The sequence below is a fragment of the Cheilinus undulatus genome, linkage group 8 (assembly GCF_018320785.1).
Source record: "Cheilinus undulatus linkage group 8, ASM1832078v1, whole genome shotgun sequence".
Taxonomy (NCBI): Eukaryota; Metazoa; Chordata; class Actinopteri; order Labriformes; family Labridae; genus Cheilinus; species Cheilinus undulatus.
In genome coordinates, this window is record NC_054872.1 from 40016828 (window position 1) to 40032901 (window position 16074).

Sequence of the window (16074 nt, forward strand, 5' to 3'; positions counted from 1 at the left end):
GCTCTGGTCACGGTAAAAAAAATCTTTTAACTGAACATTTAATCCTGGACACAGGCTGTCCTAGGACATGAGAGCTTGTTTGGTGCAGCACTGAAAGCCATCCACAATTACACAGAGAGATGGCACAGGTCATGGCACATAAAAGGAATGCCAGGGGATTTAGATAGTACACAGACACGCAGAAGAACGACTGTAGGGGCTCATACAAGTTAAAAAGTCTGGCTCTGTATAGTTAACGCAGCCTACTGATCCCAGGTCAGTCGAAATAACCCTGGTGTCAGATCAGATATCGTATAAATTTGTTGCTGTTTTTTAGCCTAAAAAGCAATACTTATGTATACTGAGTCATCAACATGTATAAATTCATCAATGGTGGATGCTTCGTGTGATGGCGTCGGCATGTGACGTATCCGTGCTCAGGCCTGGATGCGTTGAGCAGTGTGAGTGCGGGCTAAAGGGGGGACAGGGGAGGGGGTCAAATGGGCTTTAGTACGGTTAGAATACGGCGCAGTATGGATGGCCTAGTGTGAGTGCGCCCTCAGTAATGGGGTGAGGAGTTCGTACATCCGGCAGGACCTTGAAGTAGAACCGCTGCTCCTTTATCTCAAAAGGAGCCAGTTGAGGTGGTATGGGCTTCTGATGAGGATGCATCCTGGTCTCCTGTGGAGGTCTTTTGGGCACCTCCAACTGGGAGGAGACCGAAGGTAGACCGAAGACTAGTTGAAGGGATTATGCATGTCATCTGGCCTGGGAATGCCTTGGAATCCCCCAGGAAAGCTGGAGAATGTTGCTGGGGAGAGGGATATCTGGGCTTACTTGATTTCCCCGTGACCCAACCATAGATAAGAGGAAGAAAATATAAGGATGGATGGACTTATCACATGATACCTGTAGAAAACAAGTGCTTAAGATATTGATGTCTTTGTTTGGAGAGCATAGTTTATCCACAATCCCAGCTGAAAACATGACAGTACTCACAATCCTAGAGTGTCAACATTTCTGATTGGTGTTACGAGTATTCAGGTGGCTGGTTGGCTTAGTCCATGAATTTTGAGAAATATCAATGTAGGAATGAATAGCAATTTACTTTGGGGATCAGAGCCCCTGAAATGTGGATGGGCATTGTTGAGCTCTATGACTGACTTTGACTGAAGGAAGAGAAATTATGGGCATGCAGGGACAAAGCCTTAACCAGTGACTCAGTTGTTCCTGATTTTAGCTGAGTGACACATTTTGGTGTTTTATTCCCCCTGCAATTGATCACACTTGTCTCCCTTTGTGAAAAATGTGAGGTATTTTCAGCCACAGGTAATAATTTAAACTTTGAATGTCTGGTGAAAAATGTTACCGTCACTTTGAAGTTGCTTTCATTCCTCTATTACCTTACAAAGGTTCATGTCTGTGTGAAACATTGTACAAGTGAAGCGGATACCTGACTCAGACGTTCTTTCTCAGTGGCCCTTAATCATCCTGACACTTTCTGTTGACCTGTTTTTCATCTTCCTGCAGGTATTTGATGGATGGAGCCGAGTCGAGCTCAGAAAGCGAAATGGAAGTGGACGAAGAGAGTGAAGAGGAAATGAACACAAAGGTAAATCTGATTTTTATATTAGTTGACAGAAATATCATCAAAGAAGGCGGCTTTTTCTTGTTTGTAAGACACAGATGAAATGTACAACTGATTTGATTCTTACAGACGCCACAGAAGCAGGAGAGACAAGTGACGCCCAAGAAGACCCCAGAAAAGATGGATGATGATGACGAGTACGGAGGGTCAACTGATGTGGATCAGTCAGGTTTGCATGAAACTTCTCTACAGTTTGTAAACTCAAACACCACATCTGGTCTCTACTCCTGTTAGGACTGCCAGGAGGTAGGCTGATAGAGTTATGGGGATCACTTGGACAATAGAAAGCACAGCTGATGCCAGGATATAAATAATAGGGATGCTTGAGCTACAACACATTTTATATTATGAAAGAATTGTGTTTGAACAAAATGATTAGCTCAAAAGCAAAAATCATAATCATCCATCTAGGGCTGACAGCTCTGAGTCGAATGGTCGATTGTTTGGTGGAAAAGCTTTTGTCCGACCAAGATCACCCTGGTCGGCCAGTCGTGCCCCCATTGTCCAACACACAGTAGGCAGATAGGGGGAGAAACATAAATGCATAGCAGTAATGCTCAAAATAACTCAGAAACAACGCATCTTCAACTTGTCACAAAGTTGCCAGCTGTTTGTATTGAGTGTCTCTGCTCTGCCCTCACTCACAGCGTCACATCCCGCAGTCAGTTTAATTCACCTGTAAGCAAATAGGCTGCGTGTTATCATCTGATTTTATAATCTCCTTAAAGTGTTCACGTTACCATTAGCTTCTCTCTCAGACAGAAAGCAGAGGAGATGAAAGATGATGTCTGCGGGTCATTAAGTCCCAACTAGAATTTTTTCACTCTCAGCTCCGTAAATAAACGCTGCATGATGTCTGCATTATGCTCATAAATGACACAGTGTGGGCTGGATCAAATGGTCCTGTTGGTAGTTATCATTATAATGAATGACAAAGAATGATCTGAAGTTATTTTATAGGCCATTTAAATTTGAAGAGTTACCACGCTGGGATCACAGAGATCATGTAATCAAAGGCAGGTGCACGCTGTCACTCAATTAAAATTTTTTTTGAAAGTATGAATTTAAATGATGAGCCTAAAATGTATTAATGCTTCAACAGATGCAGTAAGGAACCTGTATGGATTAAACTAGTCCCAAAATAGTTGATTTAAGAAAAAAAAAAGGGTTTTTTTTTGTTTGTTTTTGTTTTTTTTACCTTAACGACCAATCGATTGGTTGGTGCCTGGGTGTGATTTTGGCCAACTAAGTTTTCCTTTGGTTGTCTACAGGCCTACATCTGTCATTATTCATTTCAGAGACTGCAAATGTGCTACCGTGTTGTAATGACATTCTTTCATCATTTTTCATTTGTTCTGATACACAGCAGTGGTGTGTTACTGTTACTATCCACTGTGCAATTTCTCCGTGCATAACAGGGTTACAGAATCAAAGTGGCATGATGTGTGGCCCATCATTGGGAGTTCCACATGCAAACTCAATCCCACCCGGCACCATTCAGTTCTCCCAGCTTCACTCCGCCTCTGTCTCTTTAAGTTCTCCAGCCACAGACATTTTGTGGTTTTGCAACAGCACTTTGACAGATTTCTGCCACCAGGACGCCTTTTTACTTTCATGTCCTTTACACACTGAGTTGTTTTTTTTCTTCCAAATTTTATGCATATGAAGAAATGAATCGATCTCACATTGTTCTAATCATGTTTGCACACTGATGGCGAACCTTTGGTTTCTTTTTTTTTGTTTTTTTTTTTCCAGAACAGGTTTGATTTTATACGGATTTTCACATCAGTCAAAGTCACTTAAATTGGTCATTGACGATTCAGATCAGCGCTTCCTTCTCAAATGCTCGCCCCCTCCCCTCAGTCTCCCTCTCTCACGTTGAATCCTCACTTTAAACATCGGGATTTGTCCATGTATTATTTGAACATCAACCATGGAAATATAACAGAAAAGGGCAGAAGTTTGTAGCCTACTCACAGGTCATAACAGAAACTGAATTAAAAAGTTCTCCATCTCTGGTCATAGTAAACACGTTTACATATAAAATATGAGAAACATGGGACTTGGCAAAGCCCTGCAGAGTTGCTAACATGGCTAAAGCCTGGTAATGTTTCTACTTAAATTCAGTCAAACTTCATGTGTGCTTCAATTATCAACATGCACAGCATCTTATTGTAAAACAGCACACACTACAGTCATACTGATAAAATCCAGAGCAGATTGAAAAACCAAAGACCTCCTGATTCACCCTCTTGTTTGGAGTATCTCCTCTTTTGTTTATAAATTAGTGCTTATCTTTTTCTCTCTATGTGCACACTTTACAAGCTGAATCACATTAAAAGATCTCTCTGCTTTAGAGTCTTCTGCTACAAGTATCCATTGCAACCACATTTAAAGAGACAAGAGCCCAATATTTGACTAAGAAGGAAAACACACAAAAGAAACAAAACCTAAAGAACCTTGGATGCTTCTTAATTAAAATAAAGTACTGTTGATAATTAAAGTGGAAAATAAGCTTGTAAACAGGGTTTTTCATTTTTTTTACTTATTTTACTGCTTTGAGGATGTCAGAGCTGAGTTGTAGTTTGCTGTTGCCCACAGGCAGCAGTTCAGTCCATTAGCTTGAATAGGTAAAGAGGGTGGGAGGGCAGCACTGCAGCTGAAGAGGGCTGAATGAATCGAGAGGGGCAGGAGGACGGTGTGAGAGCCAGAGGATTGGATAAAAGGGATCACCTTTATGAAACACTTGGAAATGGATGAGTTGACGACGCCACCGTGAAAAAAAAAAAAGCAAGACTGTAGATGCTGTCGGAGGGAAATGCAAAAATGAAAGCGAAGCCTGATCAATGTGAAGGGACTTGTGCATGATTCTCATTTCTATGTTAATGCGAGGCCAGAAGTAAAGTGGCAGGGTGCATCAGAGAGGAGACACAACAAACATGGATCCAACAAACGCAAGGGGGAGGCAGCATTTTAATAAGGGCTACCTCTCAGCACAGCGTTTATTGTATGGTAATAGAAAGTGTTAGCAACAAAGCTACATCTTTTAAACTCATGATTTACCTGCTGTTTTATCTGCCGGCTATACAGAAAAAGAAATAACCATGTAACAACGAATAATAATAGGGGTAATCCCTCAAAAACAACCTTAAAATTAAACTTTAACTTATATTTTCGTAAATACTTGTTAAGGACCAGAGTCTAGTGATGCTACTTGAAGTGAAAAGGATTTAACAGCCTTGTTGTTTCAGTGAACTTGTTTGATAAAACGTAAACATGCAAGACTATGCACAGCTGGAAACTTGAACCTTCATTTTTCATTTTCAAAACCTTTACTGGCATCGACATAAATCAAATTAAGGTCATTTGAACCACATTGACAAATAAGCACTTCCTTTCGCAGGAGGGGATGATGGATCAGGCGTGGACACAGAGGACGAACTTCAGAGGTAAACAATCCTGAACATACCAATGATTTTTAATATATTGATATGGAAGACTTGGTTCTATTTGTTTCTTGGTTTATGGTTCTGTCCTTAGCGCCAGTTCTGCTCTTTTCATTCACATTAGTACACAATAACCTGTAAATGAAAAATAACCTTTAAAAATATATATACATATACAGGTGCATGTCACAAAACTAGAACATCAGGAAGTTCTTTTTTTACCCTTTGATTTAATTCAAGTAGATAAACTTCCATATATTCTAGATTAATCAAATATAAAGTGAAATATATGAAGACTTTTTTTTTTGTTTAAATCTTGATGATTACAGCGTAGAAAATAAAAATCCACTATCTTAAAATATTGGACTTTGACAAAACATCAGTCCAAAAAAAAAAAGGATTTATAATACAGAAATGTTGATATTGTTGAAAATTATGCTTTTTTATACACTCAGCACTTGGTCAGGCTCCTTTTGTACTGCATCTGTGTGACATGTCATGGAGCCAATCAGTCTATGGCTCTGCTCAGGTTTTAGGAAGCTGTTTAGCCCTAAGCTCATCTGTATTGTTGAGTCTGGAGTCTCTCATCTTCCTCTTGACATTTCTCCTTAGACTCTCTTTGGGGTTGAGGTCAGGGTAGTTGGCTGGCCAGTCAAACACAGTAATACCATTGTCACCAAACCAGTTTCTTTTAGTTTTGTTGAGAAGGAAATCAGTGTCTCCATAAAGTTTCTCAGCAGATGGAAGCATGGAGTTCTCTAGAATCTTCTGGTAGATTAATGACAGCCTTGACTCGGCACCTGATGAAGCACAGTGGACCAAAAGCAGCAGATGACATGACACTTTAAACCATCACTGAGTGTGAAAACTGAAAACACTGGATGGCAAGCACCTGTGCCTCTCTTATCTTCCTTCAGTTCTTGAATCTGCTTAGTTTGACAGTCCTCTGAAGGCTGAGCTCATCCCTGTTGCTTGTGCACCTTTTCTTTCTACACTTTTCTCTTCCAGTCAACTTTCCATGAATATGCTTTAAGACAGCCTCTAAGAGCAGCCTGCCCTTTCAGCAGTGACTTTCTGTGTCTTACCATCCTTGTGGAGGGTTTCAGGGATTGTCTTCTGGACATTCATCTAGTCAGCACTCTTCCCCATTATTGCAGTTGTGTGCACAAAACCAGACCGCTTAGACTGTAAGTCTTCTGTGATCTCGTTGTCTAAGCAGAGGAGAAGAGGGAACAGTCAACTGCTTGCTGTCAACTAGCGGTCAGGGGTTGAAATTACACCACAAACTACCGCACCATAAAAGTAAATTATTTATTAAAAAATATCGATACTGCATTTTAAAATATCGATACAGTATTGCGCCGCTAAATATCGCTATATATCAGTGTATCAATATTTTCCAACACCCCTACCTCTTCATATATGCAGCTGCAGACTTCAAGGATTCTTGATAGAAGAACAAACAAATCAGTTTGTTTGTGTAAGATCCACATGAGAGCCATTTTACTAAAAAAGAAAAGGTTTAAAAATCCCTGTTTCTTGGAGGGATAGACTGGTTTGACTTTCCTTTTTAAATATGGCCCCAATAATTTTTTGTGCACAGCCTTTCAGAAAGTACTTTGAATCAAAGATAACTTTTATGAAAAGACAAAAACAATTTGATGAAGGTTTCATCAGTAATCTGTTATGTTTATTAAAAAAAACATAAAATGCCATTAAGACAGTGTTAAAATGTGATTAAAAACTGAGAACAGTGTTCTGCAGGTAATTTTCAGCCTAGTTTGAGTTGAATACAGCACTAAAAAGATGATAAATATTCAAACTGAAGAACTGGATTCCCATCTTTTAAAAAATAAACGTTCCTAAAAGTTAGTACAAGAACGAACAAAAAAAGACAGAGGAAGATGTCTAAAACAGCTGGAACATTCCTCAGGTATGTAGGTTCATTAATAATAGGTGTCTCCACTCTGTGAAAGACTGCGTGGTAAACTAGTCCAAATGAACATCGTTCCTCAATGTCCTAATACAAGAAATTTAGAGATTTTACCTCCTACAGCTCATAATATTATCAAAAGATTCAGAGAATATCAAGAAATATCTAGATTTAAAAGCAAAGGCAACAAACCAGCACTGATTACCTATGATGTTCAACTTTTCAGGCAACAGGACTTTAAAGATCTGAAACATTCTGTGATGGATATTTCAACGTGGTTGTGTTGGTCGCTCTGGCACACCCTAGCTGATCCCACAAGTGTTCAATGGGGTTGAAGTCATGGCTGCTGGCAGGCCATTCCTTCTTCCCCACTCCCAAATTCTGGAGGTAATCTCTGATAAGACTGAGACTGTGGATTGCCTGGGGTTGCAGAATCTCATTAATATGTCTGCATTGAGACTGCCTCCAATGATGACGAGACTTGTTTTTCCAGTGAGGGAGATGCCGCCCCACACATCACACTGCCTCCACCATAAGATGTTACTTTATTGATGTAGCAAACAGCATAGTGTTCTCCATGTCTTCTCCACAAGATCCAACCACTGCAGGCAGAATCTGGACTCATCCCTGAACATAAAGTTCCTCCACATGTTCAGGTTTCAGTGCACATGTGGCTGACACCAGCACAAACAACCCTGACAGTGAGGGGCAGTCATGGCAGGCCCTATGAGACCAGATTGTCTGGGCAGAGAGTGTCAGCCATATCGTCCTGCAAACCTTGACTGCAAATCTGTAGAAGACAGCCCACGGTTCCTAAGTCCCAAAATGGTGAGGAAACGGTCTTCTTGAGGTGTCGTCTTCTTGGGATGCCCACTTTGCAGCCTGTCACAATGAGGCATAATGAGGTGTTTGGCATTGGCAGAGAAGAATTTGAAAATTTTCATGGGCACAACCCACATACTCAGCTCTACTGCTCATCCCAAAAAGAAATGCTGCTTACAAATGTGGCACCATTTAAAGGGGAAATAAACAGGCTTTCCAACGGTATAAAAGTTATCGCCAAAAAGTATTGTTACAACAAAGAAATAATCTACCAAACAAATGTACTTTTTCTACTAAGTTCATAACAAAATAAAAAGTGAAGAAAAAGTGTGCCTACAATACTTCAGTACAGAAGACAAAAAATAGAAATAATAGTATTTACAAACTGACATATGTACACCTTCACTTATAAAAGGACCAAGACCAGAATCTAAGAAAAACTCACATAGTATGCATCATGTTAATGTGAAAGCCAGCATCTGTGATGATGTGGGGGTGCATTAGTGCCCATTACGTGGGTAATTTGCACATCAGTGAAGACACCAGTTGTTTTAGAGTAATGAATGTCTCATCCAGACAATGCAAAGCCACATGCTGCACTAGCTACAACAGCATGGTTTGACAATAATAGTGTAGGTACCAGACTGGCCTGCATGCAGCCCATACCTGTCTCACATTGAAAATGTATGGTGCATTATTGAAATGCAAAAAAAAATGCCAATGATATTCTGCACTGTTGAGCAACTGAAGATGTAAATTTATCAAAAATGGAAAACTCTTTTAGTGTCTTCAGTAGCAGACGCTCACAGAATGTTGTTACAACAAATGGTGTAAAAAAGCAATAAACATGCTCCTGTCCCAGGTTTGGGTGTGTGATGCAGGGCTCAAATTCAGAATGTGTGCATACTAAAAACACAAAGGTTGAACATTAGATATCTTGTAGTTGTGATGTAATCAGAATTTCAGAATATCCAAACTTTTTTGGAATTGGGTTTTTGTAGTTCATAACAAACACAGAATTCCCTTAAATTCTTTTCTATCTTTCAATCTGCCTCTTTTACAACAACATTAATAAACAGAACTCAAAACTACTTTTTAAAAAACTTAAAAACTTTTCACTTTTACCAAGTTATTTTTCAGAGAATCTCCTGCTGATGACAGAGAAAAAAATGACATGAGTTCTGCTGTTGGTAGAAGAGTTGTCCAGGCAAGACAAAGAAATGAGGGCCACAAGCAGAGAGGTGCCATCTTTTAGAGACACCAATCCTGGACCATCTAAGATAACAGCAACTCTTGTCCTGTCCTTCCAACAGGGTTGAGAACGAGAGCAGACAGAAAAAAGCAGCAGTGAAAGAGGAGGATCCATACGGGGGGTCAACTGATGAAAACACAGACGCTGAGGCTGAACAGGATCATCCCATCCCAGAGCTCCCAGGTCTGTCTTTTTCTGTTCCCATCTCTGTGTCCTCCTGTTTCTCTTCATCTGTAGCTGCTTTTTCACAGGGACAAGTGTCCTCCTTTCCTCATCAGACATCACAAACACTAATTGGATGGCTTTCTGCCTATCAGGAACGGCACATAAAAGCTTGTGCCATTTTTTTCTTTGCTTCCTCTACGTTTTAACAAAGAAAATTTTCTATATACTGCTGGTCATGATTTACCTCTTTCATTTCTTTCTCCAGACTTCCTGAGGGGAAAGCACTTTTTCCTCTATGGTCAATTCCCCAACAACGAGAGGCGTATACTGTTGAGATACATCGTAGCATTTAACGGGTGAGAGAGGCTTCTGAAAGTTACCTTTAAAACCTTTATTTAAAAATATATAACACTGCTATTAAATGTTTTTATGTAAGCAATAAAATGTTTTTGCTCCAGAGCGGTTGAGGACTACATGACAGAAAAGGTTCAGTTTGTGGTGACCAGTGAGGGGTGGCATGACTCTTTTGAAGATGTGAGTAGTTCTTTTTCTTGTAACAGTTTTGTCAAAAAAATAAAGGGTTGGATACTGTTCACATTTAACCTTCAACTTTTGCCAAGCAGTACTGTTTCTCAGCACTTTACCCATGCTGTGAAGACAACAAATTATTTTCTATCCACTGATTTTCTTTAACTGATGGAAGGTGGGATTGCAGTTGCATCAGGCTTATCAAGTCCACCCAGGGGTCTCCCTCCTCTGCAACATTTGTCAGATCCTCCTGAGGATCCAAGGCATACCTAGGCAAGAAGGGATTTAAAAACCCTCCTGCAGTAGAGCCTAGTACAGAAGTAAAAGAATAATTATGGAGAAAAATCTGCAACTAATGCTCATTATCTTGGAGAACTTTTGGAGGGAGAAAATTGATTCAGCAGACAAAATGTTTGGTTTTTATCTACCCAGAGTCCCTTCTCAGGTCATCCTCGTAACAATGACTAACAGAATAAAAAGCATGTATCACATATACAGTAAGGTAGACCTGGTTGGTTATTCTGGGCTGATACTGATTATTAGTAGTTCATGAGACCGATAACAGATATTTGGAACTGATGTGCATTTATTATGACATACAAAATGTACTTAATGTGACAAAAGTAAAACTGCATGATTGAAAACATGAAGGAAAATAATCAGCTCTATCAGCATGACAAAAGGCACAGGAAAACATGAAGTGATTCCACATGCTCACTGTGTCAGTGGCACCTAGGCTGAAGTGTTGAGTGGCCAGTTACTCATGTGACATCTGACTAATCAGATTGTGTTGTATGCAGGACATTTGGTGAGACTTTTGAGAGTGAAAACAGGGCCAGAAGGGAAGACGCACCTTGCAGTGAGGCCAAAGTAGCACAATTTTTTTCAATTCATCTATCAATTACCGCTGAATTAAATGACTGATAACAATAATCAGCCAAGCTGATAATCAGTCAGCTCCTAACATACACTCCCGTGCATGAGTTTTAGGCATGTAGGGCACTATTTTCCCATGCCCCTGGCATATATAAAGACATCCAGAGCATTTCTAGGGTTGTGTCAATCCTCCTCCTGCGCAGTGGTACCCTCAGGAAACTTGCTTACCACATACTTTTTTCCCAGACATGCCTAAAAGATCTGCACAGTACTGTAGTTCTCCAAAAAAAAGGTTTTAAGACTGAACTGGCTTAAAAGAGATTCCCAACCTTATAAGCCATGGAAATTAGTCTTTAAAGGACTTTAAATGTTGGAGAAAAATATGCATCAGCTAAGACTAAAAAATGCACAATTCATCAGCAGATGGTATTCATCTATGAATGCTGATCAAGGATTCACGGTCCTAAGCTTGCTGGGTAAACTGGAGCTAATCAAATTTTATAACATGGATCTTGTACTGAGGATGAGAAGCATTATTGTGGTTTCAAAAAAATGTGTTTGTTTGCCTGGAATTTATTCCTTTCTCTGTCATGGTTGTTTTGTCTTTGTCTTTCACGTAAATGTCTTTCCATATGTATTTGGCAAACAATGAACTAACTTTATTTTATTTCTCTGTTTTGGGAATTTCTGTATAACAGCACAAAGAAGTAATACTTGGATGTGTTTGTGCCTAACTTTGCACAATAAACCTGAAGTTCAGAAAGATATGAAAGTAAAGAGAATGCATTCAGCCAGCTCTGGGTCTGCTCTGTGCCTCCTCCCAGTTGGTCATGTCTGGAAGACCTCCAAAGGGAGGCGTCCTCCTAACCTTGCAAAGCTGATAAATTGGCCAGATTCCATCTGTGTCACCAGGCAGATCCATCTAGTTTAAACTTTAGCTCCTGGTCTTAGAATGACTGGACCAATCAGTGCCATTCCAACTGGGAAGTAGCTGCAGGCTGGGTTTAATTGTACTGCAAGCCTGTAAACAATGGCTGCTAGTGAAGAGATTAGTCTGTATGCAGATATAGTGGCAGCTTTATCAGAATTGAAAAACATTAAAAAAAAAAAAAAAAAGCAAGGAACAGCACTGAATGCCTTTCTTGGCAGAAAAGATCATTTTTCCCTTGAGTGGCAAGTGTTAGGTTTACCACCTGGTGCATGCCTACAATGTCATATGTTTTGTTGTTCTGATTGGCCTGCAGTTAATATGACCATTTAATCACCCTCTGGGTTTTTTTTCTAAGGGGCTTCTCTTCCCAAAACACCATGACTGTCGCCCAGATGGATGTGCAATAAATCCTGTGCATGTGAAACAGTATCTGGTGTGTCAACTGGCTCATCTTGGTGCTAAAGCAGTGAGGGTCTATTCCAGGCCCCCTCTGGATATCTGAGCTCCTCCCCCCATCCCTTAGGCAGAGTCCAGCCACCCTCCTGAGGGAACTCATTTTGACTGACTATATCCTTGATTTTATCCTTTCGGTGACTTCCCAGTCCATAAATGAGGGCTGAAACATAGATTTGGATCTATTTTACCTTCACTCATAAACAAGTCATCATACAAAATCATATATGCGAACAGAACATCATCTGAAAAAGCAGGTATGAGTTCTTAGGCACCTAAATGAGAAACCCTCCCTCCACTCAGCTTGTTTTGAGATCCTGACTACAGGGAACAACTCTGGCGGAGGCCGATGTGTACATATTAAATTTTTTATTGTAAAAAAGAATAAGAGTCTGAGTTGAATGGTCACACATATAAGACTGACATTTGATGTGTGCGGACTGATTAAGGTCAATAACTCAAACATTGATTAACATGCAAGAAAACATAGTTTATGTTTGACCTTTGCCAACGTTGTTCTTCCAGCAGCCAGTAAATTGAATTATTTATTCTCCAATAACAGCAAAATTAAATTTGCAGGTTGCACTCAGATCTTCCGAATAAGGTGGAAAATTGAAAAATCATCATCCACTTCTGTCCAAATCAATGTCCAGTCAACAGCATGCTAAAATATCAGTTTGGATGCATTAATTCCTCAAAAAACCTCCGGATGAACTTTATTCAGAAAAGACATTTGAAGTGATTTCATTTATTTAGCTGTCTGTTTTGTTCATTTCTATTTAACCGTATTTTCGAATGCGCTGCTAGTTATGAACTTTTACATATGTGGAAGAGTCAGGTATTGCTGAGGTTGATGTTTTCTGAAAACTCATAAACCTGTGTTAACGGCTAAAGGAAAGTCGCATAGTTGACGTGAGTGCATGGACTTTTAATTGTTTTTAACTGAGGTTATAAAAAGGAGTCACAAATTTAAACTGTTTCTACACACACAGTTTCAGTCAGGCTGTCCCTAAAACCTCTCTGAGTTGCACCTCATAAGGCAGAGGTGTCCAAACTATGGCCGGGAGGCCAAATGTGGTCAGCAGTCCATTCTTGATTGGCCCACAGCAAATTCTAGAAATAAAATGATATATGGCCCACATGAGATGATGAAGCTTGTGCTCAACTGTATGGTTCTTTTTAGTCTCACCACTAGGCAGTGCTACCATGTTGATTCTGTAAACAAAATTTTTGACTAGAAGATGTCTTGAGTAATAATGTCCTGATAGATTATTGCAGCACCAATGGCATTTCAGGGGCAGAGCCAGTGGTAGCCAGGGCCACACAGGGCTCCCTGAAATTTGATTGGCCCCCCCAAATCCTTGAAAAAATTACTGTCTATTTGCCTTGTCAGCCATTAACAAGCCATTTAGATGTATTCAATCACTTAGCATGTATTAACTAACACTGGATTGGCCTTACTTATTTAATATCCTCAAGGCAAGGAATTTGAAAGTGGCCCCACCATTCTTCTGTATTTCTGTATGTGGCCCTCATTGGAAAAAGTCTGGACCCCCCTGTCATAAGGGATAGTATCTCTGTCAGATGGACCATTTAAAGAATTAATGTAGATATGGTGAATGAAGCCATAGAATGAAATTCTTAATGATAATCTTTGCCTATATACTAATGCAGCATTTAGTTTGAATTGTTTACACTCAGGCAAACAGATCACACAATCAGACAGTTTCATCACAAGGAAAGAAAATGGGATTGGTCGTGCTCCAGACATGTGCTGTAGATGTTAACTCCTTCTCACCCGCGGAGTTATTCCTGAATATTTCCTGCTGGGTTCACACATCTACTCGCACTTTCATGTGATTACACATGGGACTTTTGCTACGGAGCAGGTGGGAAAAAGTCTTTTTGAAGCTTAGGTGAAAAAAACTGTCTCTTTAGGCTCAGGAAGTTTTCTGGATTATTTTGTATAGGGAAACCACCACAACAGTCATGTGTGCGCTCCTGTGGCTCCTTTAAAAGTAAATCAAAACATCTTAAAACTCTAAGGCTTAAAAGAGCTGCAAAGGGATGCTGTCTCGCTGTCTTTCTCACTTCACTTAATCCCCCCCTTTCATTGCTGATCTTTCTTGTTATAAAGATATTTATGGGGGCTTTTCATACCTCTATCTTGAAGAGAAGGACAGTTGACAGAAAACAGGGATGAGCCACAGGCTGGACTTGAACCTGGGCAGCCCTTGTACATGGGGCGTGACCCAACCAGGCCATCAGAGCACCATCAAAGTGACACGTTGCTTCATTGTTACCAAATAATTGGGTTGAATGTAGAATTCTTCTGCGCATCTTCCTTATAGAAGCTTTAAAAACACTATATTTGTGTGAGATTGCATTTGATTTTGCTTTTCAGTCTTATGAAAAGAATTTGATCTCAGTTTCACTGATTACCCTGCAAAAAATGTCTTAAAAAAGTCAGGGGATAAAACAGTCATTTTGGTGCCAGTTTAGCTCAGTTAGTAGAGCATGCAAAGGCTGAAGTCTATCAATTCCCAATCCTCATGCTGTTTGGTGCCTGTCTTCCCCTGCCTCTGATATTTCTTCCCTCCTTAGTCATCCTATCAAATAAAGGCAAAAAAGGCCCAAATACCATCTTTAAAGATTGTAATAATAATAACAATAATAATAATAATAATATCAGCATTGAGTGATCAACACTAAAAGCAGGAAGAGTTTGTCATTTTAGAGGTTTGTGCTTGTCTCTTTCTGATGTTTAGTCGAATAAAAAAAATAAAGCTAAGTCGGAGCCACTGATTTAACCTTCTCTGTCTAATAGCTGAAGTGTTGAAAATCTGCTGAATTGTGGGTCAGAATTGGTCTCGAGCCATTTGTAGACCTTGACAGCAGTTTGAATTGAGCACTTTGAGGCTTTCTTCATCTTTCTGTCTGTATTTCTGTAGTAAAAGCTGAATGAAAAGAAGATGGAATAATAATGCAGGAACACTTGATGACCTCCCTGTGCCTCTCTCTTTCACTCTTTCTTTCATCACAGGCGCTCATGGAAAACAGCAATCTGAACTTCGTCAAACCCGCCTGGATTTATGCCATCAACCAACGACAAAAGATGCTGCCCTATCAGCCGTACACTGTCGTCCCCTGAACTAACAAACACGCTGACACTTCACATCCTGAACATGAAGAAACGGCCAAAGCCATAGACAAAATGTTTTTTCTCTCTTTCAGATTCTGCTGACATACATAAAAGCAATAAACCCTTTACACTTCAGCATTTCTTTATACTGCTAGTCATGAAATGTCTGCTTTTTCTTGGGCAGAGATGTTTCTATCTTTTGGCCAAGTGGGAATCTATAGAGGTTAATGGTAGGATTCAGCTTAGATTTGTTTTTAGCTTTTATTTGAAGGGTTGTTAGTTCCACAGAGCACCAACATCATCACCACTATGCTGCTCGAGCATTTTAAGGACAAAGCACAGCCTCTCTGATTCAGGACTTATTTAAATTTCTGTGTTCCTGTGCTGCACTTTGCTGCTCACCTCGGCTACCTCAGGCTGTCTGAAAATGACTTATCACCTTGTCCTGAATGCCAGCAGCACTGATATGACCATGACTGGAGTAAACAGGCAGACTGTTTTAAGAACAGCCCAAAGTCAGGTGAAAAAAGTGCCAATTATTGAAAAACACAGCTACTAAATGCAAAAAATTTTGGACATTTCAGAAAATTAATTGTTGGGGATTGTTTTTGTGTGTTTTCATATTTTTATTACATGGCTTGAGTGGTAAAGGGATGTCTGTGGGTTGTTAAAAGTTTAATAATATGAGTTTTTGATTTTATTCATGTTTTTTTGTGTTGAAATTGAAATGACTTTAAGACGCCATATTTTTGTGTCATTCATTTAAAGCAGTGGTTCCCTACCTTTTTTCCTTATGCCCTTACTCTCACATCTATGGAAAGCTAAGCCCTCACCCATGACCCACTTGGAAAAATTAAATGTCAAATTTGATTGTTTTCATTGACAAAATCCCAACATAA

The 16074-nt window shown here is 39.8% G+C and overlaps 1 protein-coding gene across 1 annotated transcript in view; it reads left to right on the top strand.

Moving 5' to 3' along the window:
- Positions 1-15321, top strand: part of xrcc1 (X-ray repair complementing defective repair in Chinese hamster cells 1) — a 41876-nt gene extending 26555 nt beyond the window's left edge. The window contains exons 11-17 of the mRNA XM_041794203.1: positions 1510-1591; positions 1697-1796; positions 5031-5076; positions 9142-9263; positions 9511-9601; positions 9704-9779; positions 15077-15321. Of these exons, the coding sequence (XP_041650137.1) occupies positions 1510-1591; positions 1697-1796; positions 5031-5076; positions 9142-9263; positions 9511-9601; positions 9704-9779; positions 15077-15184 (625 nt within the window). The 3' untranslated portion in view covers positions 15185-15321. The remainder of the gene's footprint in view (positions 1-1509; positions 1592-1696; positions 1797-5030; positions 5077-9141; positions 9264-9510; positions 9602-9703; positions 9780-15076) is intronic.
- The last annotated feature ends 753 nt before the right edge of the window (positions 15322-16074 follow it).